At 35.2% G+C, this 18,211-nt stretch overlaps 2 protein-coding genes and 1 long non-coding RNA gene across 24 annotated transcripts in view; 2 read left to right on the forward strand and 1 right to left on the reverse strand.

Moving 5' to 3' along the window:
• The first annotated feature begins 1,172 nt into the window (after window positions 1-1,172).
• On the forward strand, window positions 1,173-5,108 carry LOC105832773 (zinc transporter ZIP3). The gene is made up of 4 exons (XM_012673994.3): window positions 1,173-1,540; window positions 3,101-3,440; window positions 3,943-4,110; window positions 4,224-5,108. The coding sequence occupies exons 1-4, from the start codon at window positions 1,173-1,175 to the stop codon at window positions 4,431-4,433; spliced, it is 1,086 nt and encodes a 361-aa protein (XP_012529448.2). The 3' UTR covers window positions 4,434-5,108.
• Window positions 5,109-5,449: 341 nt separating this feature from the next.
• Window positions 5,450-18,211, forward strand: part of LOC114254709 (L-type lectin-domain containing receptor kinase S.7-like) — a 69,674-nt gene continuing 56,912 nt past the window's right edge. Inside the window, exons 1-3 of one of the 22 annotated variants that reach the window (XM_036289731.1) lie at window positions 7,563-7,690; window positions 13,786-15,564; window positions 16,028-16,548. In XM_036289731.1, coding sequence (XP_036145624.1) covers window positions 16,524-16,548 — 25 coding nt within the window. In that variant the 5' untranslated portion in view covers window positions 7,563-7,690; window positions 13,786-15,564; window positions 16,028-16,523. The other 21 variants (XM_036289732.1, XM_036289738.1, XM_036289733.1 and 18 more) reach the window with 21 other exon arrangements.
• On the reverse strand, window positions 10,955-13,779 carry LOC118646571. The gene is made up of 2 exons (XR_004964097.1): window positions 13,246-13,779; window positions 10,955-12,671 (listed from the first exon to the last, which is right to left on the reverse strand). It is a non-coding gene; the product is annotated as an uncharacterized LOC118646571 (long non-coding RNA).

Below are 18,211 nucleotides of genomic sequence, written 5' to 3' on the forward strand. Positions count from 1 at the left end.
TGTAGGAAAAATATTAATTTGATTTATTTCTCGAATATGTAATTGTATACGTGTCGAATAACATGTCAAAATATTGATATTTATAGGAACTTTAAAGTGAAATACCATATATATGTACAATATATTGTACATATATGTGTACTACATTGCACCCTTTGCATATATATATATATATATATTTGTGTGTGTGTGTGTGTGTGTATGTGTGTGTGTGTGTGTGTTGTGTGCGTGCGTGCGTGCTTTTTTTATATAAAAAAAAAGTCAAATAGCCTTGCGTGCGTATACGTGACAAGAGAGAATTTTTTATACGCATATTAGCTACATATAACGCAATTAAATTGATAGAGATCGCATCTCTGCAAAGACATAGCAGCTTCGTCAGCTTCCTCGCGAAACTTTTTCGGTAATGTCGCTTTTATCGTTTGCACGCGTACAAGCATTATCGCTAATATACCGTTTTTGTTTTTTAGCTTAAATAAGATAGCTTGACGACAGCGTCTTTGCATCGGCTATCTTTTATATAATATATATAAAATAGCAATTAAATTGTATTATCAAGCTTTTACAGTATTTTTAAATTGTGTGTGTAAGAGAGAGAGAGAGAGAGAGAGAGAGAGAGAGAGAGAGAGAGAGAGAGAGAGAGAGAGAGAAGGGGGGGAGAATAAAAGAGATTCGTCAGAGTCCCCTCGAGGACAAAGGAAGACATTTCGTTGCGCTCTCATCGTTTCGCGTTTGAAGCTAAGTAGGTAACGCGTAGCGCTCTACTCGACGAAAGATTAGTGATAAAGTGCGATGACGGCTCTGTCATTTCCAATTCGATGGATGGCTGCCGATCTCTCTATCGGTGTTATCATCGCTGTCAGATTAGGGTCGCGCCTTGAGATGAGATAGTTGACGTGCCGTTGTGTCTCGACTCGAGGAGTCTTGTTCGGTACGCGCGAAGATCGAGGATCGAGATCGAGGAGGAATTTCTGGATAACCGATGCAAGAACCGATTCCGGTATCCAATGGTATCAGATGAGATTCGACACGCGACTCGAGAGAAAGGGAGTCGATCGTTTCCATCGTCGTGGATCGCGCGAGGATAAAGAGCGAAACGCGACGAGATAATAGCCATCATCAGCCGAGAGCCAGTGAGAGTGCCAGAGACGCCAGAGTAGAAGGTTATCATCATGTTTGACAACGCTGTGCAAGCGAAACTGGCGTCGATGATGCTGATTGGCGCCGGCAGCTTCGTCGTCGGCATCGTGCCCGCCTGCTTTGTCTCGCGTACTCGTCATCTTCAACGGAAACTGTCACTCTCCTGCGCCCTGTGTTTCGGCGCCGGGGTCCTCCTAGCCACCGCAACGCTTCACCTCCTGCCGGAGGTGCGCCAAGCTCTGCCGGATTACGCCGAGCTGATTTTCTCCTGTGGCTTCCTCATGCTCTATCTCGTCGAGGAGTGCGTACACTATTTCTGCCGAGGCACTCGGCATAGATTCGAAATGGATTCTCGCTCTTCTAGGACCACCGCCACTTGTAGGATCGCGCACGAGCGAGGGTGGGTACGTGTGTCGAAGTCTGAGGTCTGAAGGAGCTCGAGCTTCGCGTATCATTGCAATCTCTTCGTTTGAATACACTCGTGAATAGACGAGTACATAATCTAATTTAAAAAATGTCTCGGCATTTCCATTTATTTCCGAATATTTCTACGTGATACATGTGGCGTAGTCAATCATCTCGCGCGCGACGCAATATTATCGTTCATTATCATTGATAAGACACTAGATGATATATATGCTCGCGCATCATAACCAAACTGATTCAACCTTTCCTATATTTATTGCAGAAATACCATAATTAGTATATTTGTGTTAACTTTGAGCTTCTTACGAAAAGAGCTTCTTATTCTTGTAATAGTATTCTTGTAATAGTTTCTTATTCTTGTATAAGTAATCAGTATCGATAATTCGATGTACGGATGTATATAACTTGATTTGCCAAAATGATGCGAATGAAAAAAGATAACTGTGATGCGTGTACATATTACATCTTGATCTAACGAAATTATTTACGATTGATATAAGAGATAATTCCATTAAAAGAATTTTTCCAACTTTTTCCTTATTATTAAGTTTTCTTTTACTTTATATAAAATTTCGTTTGAATAACTTTAACGAGTCAAGTTGGGATGATAAATTTTATTTTTTAAATTTTAAAGCCTGCTTGTCGTTGAGGAAGAAATATAAATCGTCACGTAATCTCCTATGACGATAAATTAATGGATTGCGGACGTAAAAGACCACGTAATGATGATATAATAGCTAACGGTACATTATTTTCAACTATATACATACTTGGCTTTAGGCGCGCGCGTACGCGTGTATGTATGTATGTATGTATGTATGTATGTATGTATGTATGTATGTATGTATGTATGTATGTATGTATGTATGTATGTATGTATGTATGTATGTATGTGTGTACGTTTGGCCAAATGTGTTGAGCTATCCTTCGAAAATACCTTAGACTCTAAAATATCAAGATAAAAAATGAACAAAACGAATCAAGCGAACTTATGTTGCAATAAGAATGATCACGCGAGCCATTTTGTTTGTCAGATATCGATATATCAATTTTGACTGTTGTCTGTTCTCAAGATTGTCATCGACTTGAATATCTTTCTAGCTACAATAAATGTTTCGAATACCCTCGAATTTTCTGCAATCAACGCAATTTTTACATTCATGCTTGAATCATTTATTTGAAAGTAAGTCCAACATTTTTTTATTTATTAATATTTTTTAATTTCTCATCTGTTGTGAAACTACTTTGGAAGTTGTGCGCAAGTACAGTATACAATATACCTATTACATACAATTTCCTTATATGTAACTTGAAATGAATAAAATGTGCTTCTCTTTCACATATTGATCTTGTCTTAACAATATAACAATGTTGTGTTTATTCTCAATTTCGTGATATTTCCAATATCAATGACAGAATATGGCATTAAGAACATTTGAACATGATGAAAGTTTTTTTCATTTCTTATCCACTATGTACCTTTGCATAGATCTCAATTTTGCTTTGATCAAATTACGTCTATCTTGAATTTCAGTTCGAACTGTAGGAATCACTCTCATGGTTTCGGTTACAACGCTACGCAAAACAACAAGGTTTACATGTCCGAGGAGGACGTGAGATTACCGCTCAACTATCGACAAAATCTTAATAACGCCAATAACGCATGGACGTTTAGTAGCTATGGCGCGACGCGATGTATCGCAAGTGATGGTTGTTCGAGGTCATCGAGTGAAGAAAATACATTTTTATGCCACGGAAATCACGGCGAGCAATGTACCGATGCCAACACTGGTCTTGCCGGTCTCGCTTTTGCCCTTACTGTACATGCTGTTCTCGAAGGACTTGCGATAGGATTGCAAACGAAGATCACCGAGGTATATATGTGAACACGTTCATCATTATCCATTTGTAACATAAATAGTATTGAAAAAACGAGAAACAAAAGGAAGTTAAAAAGGGTGATAGGAGAGTATAGCGAATAGAGGTCTAAGTGTAACCATGAGGTTGTTTTCATGTTAAATTTGCATTAAATTGCATTTAATTTTTAAATATGTGTACATTTATTACATAATTACGAGAAGCACGCGCGCGCGCGCGCGCGTGTGTGTGTGTGTGTGTGTGTGTGTGTGTGAGAGAGAGAGAGAAACAGAACAGAATATTTTGTCTCTGTATTATGCATACATTCTCTGCATTATTTATTGCATATTTATGAATGAAGCAAATCAAACCGATCGAGTGAAGGCGTATTATTCTATGCAGAGCATCTCACTTGTGTGAGACATGTTACGAGACAATTGTCATAATCTCAATTTTATCATCATAGATTTTCTAATGAATTTCGATTTCATACTTACATATATAAATACTTTTTTTTAGGTGTTGTTATTAACCGGAGCGGTAGCATCACACAAATTTGTCGTCGGCTTCTGTTTGGGGCTGGAATTAGCTGGAGTCAGTAAATCTATTGCTAGATTAGTATTTGTTATTTTTTTATTTGCCATTGGATCCGTTATCGGAATCGGTATTGGCATGTTAACATTTCAGGTAAGAAAAAATAAGTCTCTCGACAAGTGTTGTTATTGAAATGATTATTGTGTATGAATAACGTCAAACTTGGAGGAATGCCTAATTTTAATGTCCATTTCAAATATGCTTAGGTGGATACAGATTGGTCCAAGGTGGTGTTGCCAATTTTGCAAGGCTTAGCAGGCGGAACTTTACTATATGTTACTGTAAGCGAAGTTCTCCCAAGGGAGAGAACGAGATGGCACAAAAGTTTGCACCGATTTGCAGGAATTTCACAATTTTTATCGGTAGTCGTCGGATTTGTTGTCATCTTTCTTCTTAATAACTATATGGGCGAATGAATCATTTATATTCATTTTAATAATTAACTGGGCAGTGATCGTCAGATGAATCACAGATACTTGGAAATCGAGATATTTCAGATACAGTGCTAATAACACCGTGTAACTCTACAAAGTTGCGTGACGTAACACTCAAATAGGTCTTGTATCGAAGTAATATGTTGTCAATTAAGTGTTTGACATTTTTCTCCAAATACTTGACAATAGAGAATCTTAAATTTGACTACAACATAATTTTTTAAACATAATAATAAAAAATTTTAATAATTTAATTGATATAAATACATAGTTTTATTTTTTTAAATTTTATTAGTTTAGACATTGGTTGATAAAAAAATTAGAATTGTGATCGAAATATTAAACTCTTAATGCAATGACGATGAATGAAACTTTTTCTGCAGTTTCTTAAATATTGTGTGTATAACTAATAAATAAAATGCGACAAATATATATATATATAAAATCGTTAATTGGAAAATTTATTTTACTTTGTAAGATTACTTTACGATTTAAAATTACTTTTTTTTAGATTTTAGAATTATATAAATCCGAAGGATAGTAGTAAATTTTCCATTGCTCTATTGTCAATTACATTTGCGCATTTCATAAATATCAATATTGTCTCTATAATATTTAATAATATTGCCGATTAAATGCATATATGTTTGTTCGTAATTTCTCTTCTAATCACAAAAGATATCCTCTTAAGACTTCAACTATACGTGTCCTCTTAAAGCTCCGTTCGTTCTTATGTTCGAGTGTTATGTAATTCGCTAATGGATCCGAGTCCGTTCCTGGAATTGCCGCTGATTTATGCAGGAAAAATTTGAAGAAAGAACGTACGGTGATGAGACTTATTTTCCAAGTTTTTTTTTATTTATAGGTTTGGCGAGATTCGCAAGTCATCTCTATCTTAAACAGTTTGGTGTAATTGACATTTTCTTTTACGATGAGATTATTCTCTCTCTCTCTCTCTCTCTCTCTCTCTCTCTCTCTCTCTCTCTCTCTCTCTGTCGATTCACAAAATAGGAAACTTGGATGAAATTTCATGAGATAGATAGAGAACCGTCGTCAGTAGCCCACTTTTATTCTCTCTCGTGCTTCAACGACCGGATGTAATTTGGACAAATGGACCTCCGCTGGTTACCGGTGAAAACAAAAGAACTCGACGGCTCGACAGAATTAGATAAGAAAGACAGATTCCGGGTGCTTTTCCGAGGAAGCTTAGTATGGCGATTAATCTCCTTTTTTAAATGTCAAAGCAATTTTTACATTTGTCAGAACTACAGAGCTTCGGACTTTGACATTTTCATTTATAAAAATTTCAGAGAAAATTGTAGAGAATCGTAACGGGACTGTTCAATTGTCAACGATCTTTATTCGAGCATGCCATCTTAAATAACACGCTTGGTTAATCAAAACTCGAGGATGTAGCTAAGAGACCCTTAGTCAAGTAACTATTACGCGCTATGTCAAGTTGAGCGCGCATGTTGTCGCGCGAAACCGCCATCTTTGTCGTCTCTCTCACGGCGCCGTGTGTTGCGTCGCGTCGCGTCACGTCACGTCACGTCGGTGGTTTGTCGCGCGGTGGTGTTGCTCCGTGTTCGTCCGTTCACGATTTTTACCTGTCGACAGTCCGTGTCGAATTAGTTGTAAAAGTGTAAAACGTTGAGTAGAGCGCGGACCGATTCGTAGATTTATCTGATCATATTGATCAATATTAATTGTCGATTATAATTCGCGACTTGCACGAGTGAATGTTTCAAGAGGCTACGGTGTACGTGTTACAAAATACTAAATCGTTTCTCAGTCGTGGGTCACGATTTTTGATTGTAAACCGATCAAATAAGCATTAACGATAATGACCCTGTAATACATGTATAATTCATAATATATATTCAGTCGTACGACGATGTAACGTTAATCGTGTAAGTAACTGTGTAATGAAATGTCATTGGCTTTTGGATATTTGATTTTTGATGTTTGACCTATATGATTGGTTCGACCGTAAGGTACTTATGACGCGCAAGTCGCCGCGCGCGCGGAAAAGCGAGCGAGCGAGCGAGCGATTGAAACAGAGAGAGAGAGCGTGTGGTGCGTGTGTGTTAATCCGCCATCTTAGTTTCGCTTCGCGCGCTTTATATGCCAGAGTAGAGTAAATCCGTTGCGTTGTTTATCTGTTGAAAATGGACAATGCATCACGACAGAATAGTCGTGCCAAGAATAATCGCGAGCGACGGGACCGGTAAGGGTTGCGGAGTGGAAGGAAGGATTTATTTGCTCTCGAGATCGTGCGGTAATTGGTAAATTTAGTCGTCAAAATGTTTCCTATGTTGCGCATCTCGCTCGTTATTTACTTGTCCCGCGTGCATCCACGGTGTCGATCGTGCTGCAAATCTCGAGCACTCCTATTGCTGTTACAGAGAGCAAATAAACATGCTTCGTTTAAGCTCCTAATCGTGCACATTCCATACCATGATATACGTCGCGAATAGGTTAGACTCTGAGCACTCGCTGCATACTCGTCACCGAAACGAGCGAGTATCTCTTTCATAATATATTTGACACTTTGTTTCAACTTTTCCATTAGTTTTTCTTTTTTTTCTTTGAAAATTCTCTTTCTATGTGTAGATTATGAAATCGTCTTAAAAATTCTGCATTCCGGAAACAACACACAAGTCACCAGTTAAACTTGAATATATTTACTATTTAGCTATTTGAAATTATACAAAATACTCAAATATGCACGAATGTTTGTTTATGCAGGCGTTTGTGTTTGTGTGACGCGCGTTGCAAGATGTAATAACGTAGGATTATATCGAATGTGTAATCGTTATGAAAGCGTGTTATCGCGCAAATATTACGCGCGTCAATAATTAGTTTGCATGCAATTAATTTTGTTTACGATTGGATATGTCGTCTACCGAGTTGACCAACGAGTTGATAAACATTGATATTTCGGTAGGATTGACATCGATATATGTTGTCGTATGAATGCATGTATGTAAAAGGTATATGCACGCAATAAACGCGTCTTAAAGTGTCTTCTCTCGGACTTGCGCGGACATGTCCGGACTCCGGATTAGATCACTTAATTTAATTAATCGCGTGTTTCTCTCCAGGTATTCTCGGATCCGAATCGCGTGAGTGTTATACTTGAATGGAGGAGCTGAATCGATGCCAGAAATCGCCTAGGAGTTGGCGCCGATGGAACAGTTGGCGGATCTGGCCAGGCGGTAGTGCCGGTGCGACAGCTGGTGAGTAAATGCTTTCGTTTATTCTGCATTTTCTTTATTCTTACTCTCTCGTCGGCGGATTCTCGTTGATCTCGTTGAGATTTGAAACTTTGAGCTTATATGCTTTACTTAAACAATATAATTTCACTTCTTTTTTTCCATATTCTACAATTTTCTTCAGAAAAAAAACATTTACATTTTCCGACCAAAATCTTTAATGACACGATACGAACTGCATTATATTTTTCAATGGAATAGCTTAAGCCGATTAAAGCATGTGACACGTTAATGAGTTTTGAATTTAGAAAGAGAAATTTACAATAAATGCTTTCGCTAAGGTTAATATCGTCGTTGCCTTGTATGACTGTGTCGTTAACTTAGTTTTTTAGATATTGAAAAAAAAAATTATTCTTTTAATGCTATTTAACTTATTTTTTAATTTTATCACGTTGTACAGATTTATAAAATATAGAAAATATTGATTTCTAGTACCACCACGCTCAGAACTTGAAATTATTATTAACGTTAAATAAAGTATGATGTACTTGTTTGCTACTGTTTGTCCTGCGTGGAGGAATAAACATCAAAACATTTTTTTCTCATACGCATAGATTATCATTTATTAAAAGAAACTAAATAAGAATGAAAAAAGTTTAATGGAATATAATTACATACTTGTACTGTTATTTAGTTTTCTATCAAATCTACTCTCTTTGCATTTGTGAGAAGCCAATCTATTTATTAAGCTATTTTTATCATATTACTCCTTTAATCAACAAAATAAAATACAAGAAACGCATGTGCGAGAGAGAGAGAAAAGGAATACGTATCTTTTGAAAAATGGTATATTTCAAAGCAAATACATAAATTGTTCCTTTTGAACAAAAAATTGTCCGTTGTCTGAAAATGAGATTTATTCACATTTGGGTAGATTTCAAACCGGGATGTCAGTTTAACGATTACATCCCCGCGGCGAGGGTTAAGTTGTCTCGAGTTATGACGGCAATTAATTGTTACAGCAAGGTTTACCTTGTAACTAAACTCCGCTGACCATTTACTGGTTATCTTCGTCGATTCCGCTCATCGATTTACTTCCTGGCGAGATTAGCCCGCGATTCGATTAACGTTCGCTAACAGAAACGTAATTCATTTGTGGAGGAGTTGTTATAGTTTTAATGTTAACAAACTATTTGGTTATATAAGTTACATATTACGTTTCAAGTATCATGTTGCATTCGACCTTATGTTTCTTAAGTAAAGATTGGATGTACAAAATGGAATGTATGCATAATTGACGGGAAAATTGGACAGGAATTTTTATGTACAAACTCAAAATATCACACACACCACACACACACACACACACACACGAGAGAGAGAGAGAGAGAGAGAGAGAGAGAGAGAGAGAGAGAGAGAGAGAGACAGAAAGTTATATTTAAAAAAAAATCTTGTATATAAAAATAATTGAATCTTTTTCAAGTTAGAAAGAATAAGTTAGTGTAAACAAAAACTATGCATAAAAGTTAACCAAATTGTGATTAATATAACTTGTAATTTAATAGTGAAAATTGCATTATCTAACATTAATTATTAAGACTTTGATGTAATTTTTAATTAGCAATCTATACGTTTGTGTAACGTTGGAATATTATATTTCTGTACGAAATATTCAGATATTTAATAGATTTATACATCTCATAAGGTATGAAAAGTAGAAAATCTTACTCAAATCCTATGCAAAATAAATTTTTGTTGTTTAGCGCAGTTAAGCCCGGAAATTATGTTTACTCAATTATATATGGTGTATTTGACCGCTGATGCGAAATTTTATGTCGAACAACAGGACAATTCGTTACAGAGCGCTGTTCGATATCGTTTATGAGATCGAAAATAGAACCGTTGATGAGATTTTCTGGAGAACTATCAGGCGCATTAATGGGCAACGGCCTGTGCTTTTAAACGATGTTAACCCGACATCCTTTCTCGTCATTAGGAATACCAATGGAAGCGTTCTTCGATCGGATCTCTTGAAGCCCTTGCTTAAACTCTAATATCTCGGCACAAAATGCCGAACGGAGGCGGAGAATTTGAAATATAAAAGAAAGTGAGGATAGGGGGGGGGGGGAAGAGGAATAGGTGCCTCGTGTGAGGGTGATGCTCGAAAGGATGAGAAAGCGATAGGGGATCACGATAGAGAACCAGATCAGTTGAGAGGTATTTGTTAATCGGTTTGCAGGAATTCTCAATATAAGGAGGAATAATGAACGATTCTTACAGCGTCTTTGATCGTTTTCTTATTCCCTTTTCTCTGTTCTCACTTCTCTCTCTCTCTCTCTCTCTCTCTCTCTCTCTCTCTCTCTCTCTCTCTCTCTCTCTCTCTGTTGTGATGAATAATGCGTAATCTTTTAAATCATATATGTGTTATTCGTCACCTTTTGATGCGTAATCTTTTAAATCATATATGTGTTATTCGTCACCTTTTTTATTTGAAAACTGAAATATTCATTAATTGTTATTAAATAGTAATCTTGGGATTCAACGTTGAACTGCCATTAGTATGCAATTTTATTATTTCTATCGCTTTTAATGTTACTGTCTAAAAAAATCTCGAATTTCCTTGAACAAATTTCGTAAATTACTATACATCAATCTGTTTTTGTCTGATCTTTCATCACTGTGGTGGGACCTAAATTTATCATTTTTAATTTAACATTGTGTAACTATGATGTGCGTTGAAGAATGAATCGCTAATCAAGAAATAGCAATAATTATAATAGTTTCATAATACCGACTTTGTAATACATACTTATTGATACAAATTCGCCGATAAAGGGTACTTATTCACAACTTTTCTTCAGAAAGATATATATATATATATATGTGTGTGTGTGTGTGTGTGTGTGTGTGTGTGTGTGTGTGTGTGTGTGTGTGTGTGTGTATTTTATATATGTATATATATAATATCGTGATCCCGTGAATATAAATTGCTTGTTGAAAGATTAGACATAATCTCGTGCAGTGATATACGAGTTTATTATTCCGACCAAGTGCCTGCCTGTGCTTCACTTCAAGTTTCTTAAATTCTCTATATTTCGGTGAGTGGGAGCATCGTATATAATAGCGTAGAAAACTTGCTAAAAGTGCGCTGCTTGACCCTTGCACGAGTTATTAATTGTACGACGCCGAGTAGTTAGCTAAGAAAATAGTACACACTTGACTTATGTTGGCAAGTAAATGATTCACTTGTGCACGTTTTTCTTATTTTTGTCATACATTTGTTTTACATTTGTGAAATGTACATTTGCCATTCTGAATAAATTGACACAATTTTTATTTCGGAGTTCGGTTTTTGATAGTAATACAAATTTTCCATTTTCGTAAGATGTTTTTATTATCTCTTACAAAAAATAAGCGTTCGACATGTTGAGTCCTTTATCATAATTAACTGCGAGGGCCGATTAAAGCACAGTGAAAAGAAATCCTTTGAAATTTGATGAACCAAAAATGCATCATGGATCAAATAATTAAGGTAATGTGATACATATATTTGAACAGTATACGTTCTGACGTCATCATAGTATGTATAGAAACGTTATCTTTTGACATCAATTTAAAATTTGTAAATTTTTTCAACGTATACGTAATTTCGCGTTTGTCTCTTGTTTAACAATGAGTTGTCATTACAACTAAAATTTATTTAAAAAAATATCTAAACATATTCTTATAATTCTAAACGCGCGCACGCGTGTGTGTAGGTTTTTTTCCTAAAAAAATAGGTATATATATCGTGTGAAAGAGTATATGAGCTATATGTTGCGTGCAATAGCTCCAAGTTACTTCGTTTGCGCAGACTTTTTATATACGCGGTATATACATGCAGTTTTTATATTTAGGGACGCAATCGATCTAACAGCCTTTTTCAGTGCCATATTTATGGGATGTATGATAGTTTGCTGAATTTTGTGATAACAAAAGCAACGAACGTTCGTTTATATTTAAGTATCGCTGAGGAATTACTCAAATATCGATTCTGTACGTGTATAGACGATATATACGCTACGTCAATGTTGATATCATGCTCTTTGAGATGGATGTGTTATTTTATTACACAAATTAAATGCGAACAAACAAAATAATCTTTTCTCTATGTTCGATAGATTCATCTATTGAACATAGAAAAAAGAAACAGATTTTATTCGATGGATTGATCATTATCAATTGTTCAATTACATTACAGCGTATCACTGCTATAAATTTAGTCGTGGAAATAGAACATTTCAAAGTGCAAATTAAAAAAATAATTTTATTTGTTATTGTTATACAACGAACTTTAATTTCTACTTGATCATTAAATTAATTTTTAACATTTATAATGTGACACGTATAGTATTTAAAAATATCACAATATATCTAAATGAAAAAAGTTTTACAATAAAATTTCTTGTATTATATATTATTTTATCAGGATAATTTAAATGTAATACTATTAAAAATTTAAAAAGATAGATGATATTTAATACACCAATTAAAACAGATATTTCTAATGGAATAATGTTATGTGTATATATGTTTATGCCCCGTAAGTGTATTTTTTTTGGTTCCAATATTCTGAATATAATTAGCAAAATTTTGATTGTAATGCCTTCTTCTTTGAATCAACTGTAGGAATCAACGGGGAATGGTGTGTATTGCTGTCATGCGAATATTTCTGTTGGTCTAGGAATAGCTATCGCGACCGGGCATATTATTATCTTTGCCATTAAAACATCCCCTTTAGTTAGCATTTCACCTTGCAACGAGGACAAAGTATCAGCGGTATGGCACGAAGAGCGTATCTCTCCAGCAGAGTCGATCTTACACGTCGTTGCTCGACAAAGTGAACCGACACCGTACACGTATTAATATCTAGGGTCCGTAGCTGTCACCCTCTCTGTATTTCTTTCTATCATGCTGCTTTTAACGCTCCAAGTCTTCGCTCGTTGTGAGAGAGAATGCTCATGCTCTGAAATCCGTGCGTTGAACGACAAATAAACGTTCGTGCGAAATTAAATTATGCTCAGATGCGATTGTATCGATTGTATTGATTCATACAATCGTTTTTATTATATCGCTGTATTTGTAAATTGCACTTTCTGCTAAATGAGACAGCTATGACAGTTTTGATTCTAGTTGTGATATTTCGTCACGATATACGATCTTAATTTTACTACGATCAATTTTTGTAACCAATTTAAAATCGCAATATTGCTCTTCTTTTTTGCTTTTTTTTATTGACGAGAAAGTTATAGTTATTAAATTAAAAAATGTACAAACAATTAAAAATTGCAAACTTTTACAAATAAAATTGTTCAATTGCGTTCAAATAGTATCTTTTAAGAAAGATATGTATGGATTCGAGCTAATGGAAACATTGCAAGAGAGAGAAAAGACGGAAGAAAGTGTGAGAGAAATATCGCAAACTTTGAACTCGTTATATTAATAATCTCTTTCTTCAAAAGTTAACATAATTTTCTTTTATTATTATTTTGACTTGAAAGGTTTTCCTTCGTGCTTTCTTCTTGATTTAAAATACTCACAGCTTAATAATCTTCTGATTATATCATTTGTTATTTTTATATCATAGATCATCATTCCCCTCGCTTTTGTTATTTTAAGAAGGGTTCCGTTCCGCATATTATTATATACATCTCCATATTATTTTTTCCATATATCTTGTTGCACTAGATAAGAAAATTTGGAATAAAAATAATTTTAAAATTAGTCACACACATACACACATATAAATACATATAAAATTAACTACACGATTAATTATCCGATAGAAAGCGAAGTGGCTAGAGCGGCACGAAGATATTTAATCATTTTTAATAATAGAAACAATACATTTATATTTTTATGATTTTTATTGGTAAATTATTACATTATTCTATTTATACAATAGTTTGAATTTTTCTACTTGATTTTATTATTATCCACGAACAAGTTTCCATATCGTTTACTTTATTTAACTCTTATATATTATGACATAATTGCAGAAAGGGAAATTAAATGCTGCTCGCACATACTTTTTCTGCTCTATATAGAAATAGCTATCTTTTTTCTCTTTTTCTGTCAAGATCTCCGCCATATAGTCAGATGGACCAGCCGTGGACCCGTGGATCTTTAGAGTGATTCGCCATCATGCGCACGCATATCAAATTTTCGCGGGATTTGTCGTCTTTGTCGTCGTCGTCGTCGTCGTCGTGGTCGTCGTGGTCGTCGTCGTCGTCGTCGTCGTCGTCGTCATCGACAATACGGCGACGCGCTTACCGCGTCCCGCTCGCTCAGCCGGCGCGGCGTTCGTTCTCTCAGGGTCTCGGGATCGTCAGTAGTCCAACGACACTCCGTCGAAGTGCATCTACCCCACGACGCCTCGTCGTAGTCGGGTGGTAGTCTTGTCGTATTTATCCTGCTCAGTACTACGCGCGTTTTCTACAGCTCCCGATTCGGAGCGAACAAAAGTTCGCTTACTTTGTTCACACGTGTTCCATGCCTTCACCCCTTGTTATACCTCATCACTCTCGCGCCGTTCTCGCCGCCTCCTATTGCTTTCTACTGCGTGTACACGCGTGCGGAGTGTACTTGCGTTTCTTACGCTTCTTCTCTCTCCCTACTACTACTACCAACCCTTTACCCACTATTCTTTGTTATACTGGTGTATATGTACTCGTATATGTAGCTCTCCATTTTGTTAAGTGAAAAGGAAAAACAGGGGGAAAAGAACTGGTAGCTCTCGTTACTATTTTTGTAATAATCTTCCTTTTCTCTTTTTTCTGTTTCTTTTTCTCTATTGCCACCAACTCAAAACCACACTAGTAAAAGCTAAAGAATTGGAAAATCAGTCACGAATGGCCTTTCACTTGATACTGTTATACATGTGAATCGTCGATTTAATCTTCATGAACTGTCGGTTTAATCCTCTTAAATCGTTGATTTAATCCTCTCGTCACTTTTTCGCATTCACTGCGATTGCTCTTTGACATTGGTCACGTTTTTTTCTTGTCGTTGTAACGCCAGGATAATAATCATGGTTTAAAACAGCTTCAAACGAATAACAAATGTATCGACAGAGGAAGTTTACTTTCAAGTAGATCATATCTCGATGCGGAATATTATTTTATTTCTGGAACGAATTGTTTATAACTATAATCGATGCGCGTCATTTTTTTCTTTCCGTATTTTTTAACTCTTTGAATGTTTCAAATTTTATTTAAGATTTTTAAAGTGAGTTTTTTATAACAGTTAAAAATAAAGATTACCTAAAATGTATAAAAATGTATAAAATTGGCTAAAAATTTAATAATATTTACATACTACATGATTTGCAATTCTTCTCTTTAAAGTGTTTCCAGAATTGCTTGTTTTAAACGTAAATACGGCTAAAAATATGTGTAAGAAAGACCTATGATAATTATTTGTCAATTATAAATAATGTTGCTTTAGAATATTTTATTTCGCGAGTGATTCAAGTAAAATTTTTTAAGGAAAACTTTAATTTTATCATATAACGATGCAATATTTCATTTTATTTTGATCGATTTCTTTTTATATTGTCCTCCATCGTAGGTATTATTAATGGGATTTTTTAATTGATTTCTATTAAAATTTAAAAATTTATTTATAAGTAAAAGAATATATAAGATATACATAATTTCTAAAAAAAATTTTTGATCGGCATTGACGCTAAAGATTGTAAAGATATTACATATTTTTTAATAAAATTATATTAGATTTCCCTAACAATTCGGAAATGTGAAAAGCACATATATTTTTTAATTTCCAAGTCTTTACGCTCTTTATCACTCACTTATTTATCCTCTCTCATCATATGAAGATTCCTTCGCGCAAATTTCAATGTAATCCTTTTTGTATTACACTTCTTACCTTTTGCATTAATGATTTACAACTGTTTCTTAACTTTTATAATAGCCTAATAAGCGCTTAGAAGTGCCGTATCGAATGGCATCAATGTTTTCCATACTAATAATATGTGCAATATTTTTTTGATTAGTAACATCAATGCAGTTTCCGTTAGCTAATAAATGATGGTTTTTGTCACTTAATTATTTGGCAATTAATGTTAAGTCGTGTACTTCTGAAAATTATCTAAATAAAATTTTTTTTTCTTAGAAAATTTCTTTCCTTAAACTTAGTGTTTTCAAATAATTTTTTACATTAAATTATTAAATGATTAATTAAAGAAATTAATTAGAAAAGTGTGTGTTAAATATGTATCAATATTATGTTGGTTGATATTTAACTTAATTTTAAATAATTAGAAAGTCAAGGCAAATAAAAATTTTATTTCGATTTATTTAGGTATGGGAGCAAAAAGGAAACAACTGTATTAGGCACAATATATATCTAGATAAAAAAGCATTATTGCACATAAATGTTCGTGTAATCTCAATTCGATTACTGCACATTAGATTTACCATATGATGGACGCGATGGACTCTTCATCTTTCCTCGACTTATCGCAATATTGAATATCGTAATTCAAGTGCGCGTACATCAATTTAGAGTTTGTTCTTTGTTGCCAATAGTTCCGTCAATTTTGGATTTGAATTTGAAAAAGAATGATCGACTAATTTGGAGTAAAACTTTCCTATTACATTATTATTGTATTGGATCTCTTTATGAACAAATTTGGCATTTCGGTGATTAGTTCGTTTGCGACAGATGCGCACACTTTTCGAAAAGTTGTTAAAATCGATATACGCGCTACGGCTCAAGATTGGTCAAAGTTGGAAAGTTTCGTGATGCAGTGATTCGGAGAGACAGTCGTGTGCTTATCTCTCATCTTACGAAGGAAATGGACAAGGACAGGCATGTACAAGGTGAGAGGATGCTATTTTGGATGCTATTCTTATTTCTGAACACTATCGATGACCTTTCTCGAGCCATCACGTATCTCGTCTAATAATGATATAGTATGTCTTCCTTCTTCTTCTCTTTTTCTTCTTTTCTTTTCTCTCTTTCTCTTTTTCTTTCTTTCTCCCCCCCCCCCCCCCCGTCTCGTACTTTTTACTCTCGGAGATTTAACGTACAAGATAATGTTTCTTCCCCGAAGAGAATGTTCCGTTTCGACGAATTCTCTTGCATTTTAGCCTCCAAAGCTATCTTCCTCACTTCTGTCTTCATTTTCTTTCCTCTTTCTACTACCTCACTCCAGGAATGGGATTTTTCTTCTTTTTTTCCCCTTTCAACCACCTCTATTTCTTCTTCCCTGGTCACTACCTTCTCCAGGATGAGTATCCTCTCCCACAGCAGCTTCTTCTCACCCTCCCATTTTGCTTTCTTCTTTCTTATCTCCTCCTTCATCTCTCTTTTCATTCTCATCTGCTTCTGCAGTCTCTCAACTTCCTTTGCCCTTTTTCTTTTCAGCTTCGCCACATCTTTTACGCCTCCCTCATTTTCTGCAACCCTGCAATAATAATTTCTTGCCTATTTATTCTATCCCCCCATGCCCCCTCATATCTGACAACCGATTCCAGGTCTGAATTCGCCTCCTCTTGGTCGCTGCCATTTCCCTCTGTTATTATCTTTCTCTTCTTTCTAACTCCTCTTATCATCTCTACTCCCTCTCACCTCTGGCCTAACCCCCACCTCTCTATACTTCTCTTGGCTACATCCTTCTCTAACTCTAATTTTTCCCTATTTGTTTTCCTTCCTCTGTTAATTACCCCCGTAGCCACGGGTATGTTAACCGGGTTTCCGGGAGTATTCCCTCCTACATTCTCCTCATCACCTCCTACCACACTAACTCTACGTCCTCGCGCGATTAGCCCGCCGCGCCGCTTCGCACCGCATCTCATCGTCGCCGCACTCGCATCTCCTCTACGCTAAGCCTATCGCATCCCCCTTTCTTTATAAAAAGCTCATAAAACTTTTGACACACTGCTCACACGTGCACACTCCTGCCAACCAAGTCCAATTTACGATATAGTTTTATTAAAGAATTCAGAAATACAATTAATAGAGATATAAAATAATTTTTCTTATTAGATATTACAAAACAAAATTATGTATTACGCTTCTTATGCTTGATTGTTCTTCATAGTTATTTTAATTGTTTAACGAAAAATTATTTTCAAATTTTGATTTAACTAAATTTTTAAATACTTTAGTGAAACTGTTCTTTTCATATATATATGAACATGGAAAAGTTAAATTTTCATATATGTTATGTGATAGTGATTTTCAAAAAGCGAAAGAAATCGATTTTCTGAATATTCAGATAACATTTTAATGATTCTTATTTGCATTTAAGAAATTTTAAGCTTTTAAATGAGGTTGGTATTGAGAATAAAAGCGTAGCTAGCAATTGTGAGAAAGTTATTGAATGGTCGGCACTTTTCGGGATCGTTCTATTGATTTGTACTAATGATGAACCAACATTGTAACTATGTGCAAACTGCCGATAAGACTCGTTTTCACAATTATCTTTTACTTATTAAATTTTCTATGCGCAAATTAAATCATGTATATTCACGTATGAAA

This window comes from Monomorium pharaonis, chromosome 7, assembly GCF_013373865.1.
Source record: "Monomorium pharaonis isolate MP-MQ-018 chromosome 7, ASM1337386v2, whole genome shotgun sequence".
Taxonomy (NCBI): domain Eukaryota; kingdom Metazoa; phylum Arthropoda; class Insecta; order Hymenoptera; family Formicidae; genus Monomorium; species Monomorium pharaonis.